Source organism: Erithacus rubecula (assembly GCF_903797595.1).
Source record: "Erithacus rubecula genome assembly, contig: SUPER_Z_unloc_2, whole genome shotgun sequence".
In the NCBI taxonomy this organism is placed as follows: Eukaryota; Metazoa; Chordata; class Aves; order Passeriformes; family Muscicapidae; genus Erithacus; species Erithacus rubecula.
Genome location: NW_027635860.1, coordinates 5,995,059 through 6,002,034, shown reverse-complemented (window position 1 = coordinate 6,002,034; position 6,976 = coordinate 5,995,059). Strand labels below are relative to the sequence as shown.

Here is a 6,976-nt window from a genome sequence, read left to right as displayed (position 1 = left end):
TGAGGCTTGGGGCAGTTAACTGACTTGACCAAAGTCATGTGAACCAAGTCATTAAGGGTGTGGGAACTGAAACCTAATTCCAAACCTCAACTCCCTGTCTTCTCTAGTATTTTAGTCGGGCCTTTGATGATGGCAGTCTATAGTTGTATATATTGGTAAACAACAGAGTTTTCACTAGTGCCTACTAACAGGGAAAGCCAGACTCACATCAGCATCAGTGGGTTTGTAAGCCCACCAAGTGTTAACATACAGTAAAAGAGAAACTAAAGTACACCAGGAACATACACACAAAAGCATGCATATGTCCAGATGCACACTGGGACACATACAGCAAAACAAAACCTGCACATAGCTAAGTCTATTTAAGCCTCCCAGATAAACTTGCTTTTCTTCATATTTGCTTATTTTAAAAATTACCACGCATAGCGTGTTTGAAAGTTAACAGTAACATTTCATACTACCACAGGGTTGTGATATGCAAATTTAAAATATTTTAAACAGACATGTACCTTTAAAAAATCCTATTACATAAGCAATATTTGCATAGAATTATACAAGTAAATTATAAAATATTTAAGCAGCAGCAACTTATGCTGAAATTTAGAACTAGATTAAGCTTAGTTGTGGCACAGATATCAATGTACAAAAAGTACAAAGAGCACACAATATTGTCCCCATTCTATTGCCTGAAGGCAAATTACTCCAGATTATACTACTTTACATCGATCTTTCGTATATTACATATGTGTACATCTTTTAAATACTTAAAAGAAATATTTAACAAAATAATACAATAGGTTACAGTAACAGTGAACTGTTGTCCCCATGCAGCATGTCCTTTTCTACAGCTTCAAGCAGTTCTTCTCTTCAAGCAGTTCTGGAATACAGTTATCCATCTTTGGCCTCTTCTTTGCTTCAGTTATTACCCTGTAAAAATATGGAGAGAGAGAAAAAAAAAAGCAAACATTTACTAAAATTCAAGAAAAACAAACAAATCAAACTAAGCCAATTCATTTCATGATTCTTGTGGTTAGAGTTAGCAGTCAGGAAATGCTGGCTCTGCTTTCATCTCAGTCATTAATTTCCTGGTGAAGAAATACAGATGTCGATCAAAAAAACATAGCTGCTTTAATTTCTAAGTTCTCAGTTTTAGATACCTGTGACAAAATCAGTCAAAACTAATTAACAGCTGAAGTAGAAGTGTGCTATATTGAATACTGAGCTTATTTAAGAGTCTCACATTACCATGCACTTCAGCTTGAAAAAGCTAAGCTCAAGTATTTCCTTGTTCTGTGGATATTATTATTAGTCATATTTCTAGACTGCAAGGCTAAAGGCATTCAGGTCTATTTATGGTTTGAGATGTTCAGATAGACATTTTATAATTCAGAAAGTGGTTTCATTCTGAATTATCATAAACATTTCCATCAAAACTCTATGTGTGTGCATACACATGCATGCATGCGTACATGCAAAATATTCTAGTATCAAAACAGAATTACTTGCTCTGCTCAAACTGGTGTCTGTCACTGAAAAGCTCAGACAAGCAAAGAGAAAAAGCAGTAATCAACAGACAAGTAACTATTCTAACACCTTGTTTTTCCCCTGCAAGAGAAGAACATTGTAAAAATAGTGAGAAATGGTTTTTCAGGTAAGAGCCCCATGAAGTTTCAGTGTAAGAACTCAATGGGCAGCTCTATCCTGTGCAAACCTGCAACAGCCACTGCAGCTGCCCCTAGCAAGGCAGAGGTTGGCTCAGACAATTCCAGTGTACAAGGTCACTAGGTAAGTCTCTGAAGGCCCCCCAAAAAGCAGGGGACACCCAGCTGAGCAGCAGTGCACTCGGCATGGCAGGACTTCCCACTTCTCACTTGGCTTATCTTCCAGAGGTATTCAGTCCTCATTACGGACTTTAAATTCTTTCACAAACTACTTCATTCAAGAGATGACAACTCCTAAAGTAGCAGGCAATTTTACACTCTCCTAGGCAATGCCATTTTATATAACATTTTTAGAGCATGCATGATTCAGGATCAGAAGACAGGATTTAAGCAATGATAAGTGCAGCCACTCACTCTGAAGGTGTTATACAACACCTGTGCTTTATTTTCCTCATCTGGTAAAGTGGCACTGTGTGATGTACTGATCCATTATGCAAAGGCTCTTTGAAGGAGCTCATATATGAATGCACTACGACCTCCCAGTGCTGCCTTAGCCAACCTGGACCAAATGTCTGGACCAAAATGAACGATATTCACAGTCTTAAGGTGATCAGTGCGAATGTTAGTGCTCTCTATGAAAAGGCATCTCTGAGAAACTTTATCTCTCCTCTTTCTTTTGATCACACCACTGCCTGACACAAGACAAAGTTTGCTGGGGTGGATGGGGCAGACTTACCTTATTGTGAGCTGCTGCCAGGTATCCTTTCCTCGCATTCAACATCTTGCAGCTCTATCACTTCTACTTTAGAATTCCTCCTCTCGCGCCGCACGTTGAAAGGCACGTGGGGGTCCTCGAAGGGCGCGTGGCCGGGCTCGCGGGGTCCCTCGTGGGCGCCGCGCGGGCCGTGGGGCGGGCCGGGGTGCACGGCCACGGTGACGGAGGCGGAGGCGGTCACGGTGGTGATGGGCTGGCGGTAGGCCGCGCCCAGCGCCGGGCTCCTCACGCCGTGGGCGCGGCCCTTGTGGCCCAGGCGGTCCCTGCTGCTGGGCCCCGCCTGCTCTTCCGCGGAGATCTCAAACGCGTCCCGGCGAGGGCGGTAGGGCGGGGGTCGCGGCCCTTCCCTGGCCGCCCTCCTGGGCTGCCTGCCCTGGTGCCAGGGCTGCCCTGGTGCCGTGCTGGGGTCAGCGTTCGGCGGCGGCCGAGCACCCGGCTGATGCCTTGCTTCCGGCTGAACCACCTGAGAGAGACACGCACGGTCACGCCGCTGACAAAGCAAACAAAATAACGCTGGCTCCTACTTTATGCTGAAAACAATTATACTAATGCGCTGTCTCTACAAAGTGAATGTTGTGGAATTCTCATAATTGATTTTTCCATGGTTTTTGTCTGAAGTTATTAAAACCTAGAAAGCATATCTTCAGAAAAATACAGGATGACAGCTGAAAACATTATTGTAAGCTTCCTACATGCTGGTCCATCTTTTCAGGGGGATGGGTGACAAGCACTTGATCTTAACTCAACAAGCAGAATTGCAGGCAGTTGGAAAAGGCTATTCCATGCAGGGAACATACATAGGATGTTAGTAGGGTAGTTTGTATAGACTGTAGGAATCTGTTTTCTGATTTCCATAAAGAGCGTGAAGCACAGCAGCTACATCAGTCAATAAACCGTGACCAACTTCAAATGTGGCTGTGCTTGTACCTATTTCTAGGCCTCTGTGAACAAAACCAGATCCGCATTGCGGCTCAGCATGCGACATCAGCAGGGGTAGGAGACAGAGCTTTTTTCACTTTCCTTTGAAATCACAATTATGCCAACCCAAGGCTGAAGATTTGGTACAATGCCTAAACTACTTTCTTCTGGCTCTTATCTTTGTCACCAAAATGTGCTCTCACAGAGAGGGATATGATAGTGATCCACAAGGAGCTATCAGGAGTGTGGAAGAGACTGGGATCTTGTAATCTCTCCTCCTTCTCGCTCTGAAATCAGCCATCCAGCAGACTCAGAGCTCTCTCTTGTGGCTGGTGCCAATAGGATGCAATAGCAATTACCCATGCCAAAGGCCCCTGCTTTTGTACGACCACTTCAACCCCAACTCAATTCTAAATGAAAGACCAAGGAAAACCTTCACTCCCTGCTAAGAGGTTTTGGCATAAAGGGACAAAGCACAATCAGTCAGAAAGAGTTTTCTACGAAAATAAATAGATTAAAAAAAAACCCCAAAAAACCAAAAAAACAGACCACACCAAGAAACTTCTCGCCCTCCTGCTAGTCCATATGAAAGCTACTTACAGTGGATCTTGCAAAGAGAGGATTCTCAGTCGCTTCCACTATTACTTGATGGACTGGTGCCCCAGGGCCTCGCGTGGCCTCGTACTGATGCAGCTCTTCACTGATGCCAGACACTGTGGTTTGAGAGCTGTACTCAGAATCAGAGGAATCTGACGCATTATTTGTGTGGCCAGGTGGCAGTGCAAACCTCACAGTACCAGGGGGTGGCTCAGGAGATGGTGTGGGCAATCTGTCCTGTCCATTGGCCGGAGAAACCTGATGACAGCAACATTTCCAGTTACATGCAGCAAGCTTTACCCTTTTAATCACTAGTGCATGACACAAACTATTTTCTGCCAAATACACCCCACCATGCCAACAACCTTAGCAACAGTCTTCTGACGAACATAGATATTAAACTGAAAAAATTCAAGTATAAAAGGCATGACCTCCATCTGCAGATATGCATCTGAACAAGACTATGCAGATTCTTCTGGGTATCGCTGTCTCAGGAAGAGCATGGATGTGTGTATGTGCATGCACTTGCTCGTGTAAATACAAAAATAATAGTAATATGTGGGGCTCCTTCCCCCTTCAGCAAGCATTAGCAGTGATTTTATAAAATAACCTCAGTGGGTTGGCACAGAGTTACTCCATGTCTATTTGCAAAGAGAGATGGATACACACATCAAAGTAATATATTGTAATAACACACACATACACATTGTTTGAGTAAGAGACAAGCCATGTATACTGTTAGGAACTAAGAGATCACACATTGTTGTCAAAGCTGTTTTACTAATATTAAAAGAACCCAAAAACTTTTGAAGTATACCAGTGCTGTATACATACCTTGTATTTCATTCTTGTGCACACACACATATATATAGACATGTGAAGTGCAGCACACTGACCGTACTGACATGATAAAGATAACCCCATGTAACACAGTAATTGTATTAACTACAGAGTAGGTAATAAAGGATCAATAACCAAACAGAAAGTTGGAATCTGTGAATCCTGGAGTCACGACTTGGACTTTGTGCTGTAAAGTCATTAACATCTAAGCAAAGCCTTCCCTGCATCAAAAATGCTACCTGAGGCAGGAGAATGCCACAGGGAGAGGTGGCTGGACAGTGGGGACCTTCTGGCAAATCAGTCATGGTTATCAAGGTGTGGTCTGTGGACCACCACTGTGTGTGTTGGTCCACACAGGCCTTCCTGGTGGTCTGCTCAGTTAAACACTTTGAGGAATGCAACAGAGCCAGTGAGGTAGGAAAGTAGAAAATATGTGTATAAAACTATCTTTTGCAAAATACTGAGGGGAAATCCTTACTTTACAAACTTGTTTGCATATCACATTATGCAAGTCACATTATGCTAGCAGTATAAACAACACTATCAGGTTTTCTTATTGTTACCTCTAAAACAAGACTTATTAAAAAACCATTTAAAAATAGAATAGTATTGACTATGTAATGAACAGCACTTCTAATAAAAAATTATTAAAGAGCCTGACAGCAAGAAATTTATACAAGAAAATTTAAAAAATACTTTCTAAAAACAGAGGGTGATTGAGGGGGACAGTGGTGCAGACAGTGTATTATTTTTTCTGTTCACCATTCATTTTACTGACCTCAGGGTACGGTCCAAAGAATGAGAGAAGAACAGGAAGCAGCACCAATCCATTGAGAACTCCCAGAATAGTTAGGATTGCCAAAACAGCAAAGAAATACCTGAAATACAGTTTAAATGGTTTGGGGGAGAGAATAGCCACTGTTATAAACAAGGGATTACAAATTACTCCTACATATGTTAAAACAATACAGATACTAAATTAGCTCTAACATACTGCTAACATCAAAGGAAACAAATATACCACTTTTCATATAAGATATAGGAGTTTTTACCTTTTGAATTAGAGAAGCTACACTCCACAAAGTGTTAGTTGAGAAAGGAAAGAAAAAAAATTACATTTGTTAATTTCCCACAATCTGAAAGCATGTAATGTTATTTATGAATGTGTTACACAAACACAAAAATATGGAATGTGCAGGGAATGGCTGAATGGATTGAAAGCACAAATACAATGAAAAGGGGCCCCCATTAGTGAAAACCCAGCAGAAGCAAACAAATGAAGTGAAGGGTGTAGAATTTAAACAATTTAGTGTAGAAGGAAAAGAAGCCCTCTTCTCCCAGCAGCTAATCCACTGTGAAATGCTTCTGCAACTTACAGCAGAATGTCTAATTAAATCTACAGTATATCAGGTGAGGGTTTTCCTTGCTGTTCATTAATCAAACTTAACGCCTAGAGTTCTGTGAGTTCCAGTTTTACCAAACAGCTTGAATTGCAACTCTTTTACAACACGGGAACGCTCTTTCTGCAAAGAAAATGCTCATTCTATAGTAAGCTTCAGCATTGTACTGAGTAAGAGCGCTCCACAATGGCAGAGCTGCATTGCAGGCTAATCTTTTGTTGAACAATTTAGCATCTCTGAATACTCTTGTTTTGCGTCAGCCAATTCAAACATAAAGGCTGAAATACTAAGGAAGAAGAGAAAAGTGCACGAGTAGTTGTCCTTTCCCACCACTGAGGGCTAAGGTCTGGGATCCTTCATGAATACCAAGGTAAACCTGTCAGTAAAAGGAAAGTCTTGCTAGTTGGTATTCGGCACAGCTGGGGCTCAGACTAAACTTAAGGCTGAGTTGTAACTAATGATTTCAAGGACTCAGTCTTGGTAAATTCCTGGAGGAGAAGGCTAAGGAGAAAAACAGAGGGCAAGTTTGCTACTAATGGGTCTGCTGATTACATTGTCTAGCTGGCAACAAATGTTACTGCCTCCTTGTTTCCACATCTGATCAAATATATCAGACTCCTGTAAAACTATAAATATCCTGCTATTGTAAACATTTGGGAGTTTCTGATCTGCATTAACAAAAATCAGCAAGCCAATCTACTCTACTAACATAAACCACCAGAACTTTAAACTGGGACACAGATCAACAACAGGCATTAAAAACATTTGCATCTCATCCATCTAAC

At 41.7% G+C, this 6,976-nt stretch overlaps 1 protein-coding gene across 2 annotated transcripts in view; it reads right to left on the bottom strand.

The window, feature by feature from the left end:
* Window positions 1-754: 754 nt before the first annotated feature.
* The window catches only part of PTCH1 (patched 1), a 64,226-nt gene continuing 58,004 nt past the window's right edge, over window positions 755-6,976 (bottom strand). For both annotated transcript variants that reach the window (XM_079330929.1, XM_079330930.1), the window contains 4 exons: window positions 5,570-5,669; window positions 3,955-4,209; window positions 2,398-2,899; window positions 755-927 (listed from right to left, as the gene is read on the bottom strand). In XM_079330929.1, the coding sequence (XP_079187055.1) occupies window positions 2,399-2,899; window positions 3,955-4,209; window positions 5,570-5,669 (856 nt within the window). In that variant the 3' untranslated portion in view covers window positions 755-927; window position 2,398. The remainder of the gene's footprint in view (window positions 928-2,397; window positions 2,900-3,954; window positions 4,210-5,569; window positions 5,670-6,976) is intronic.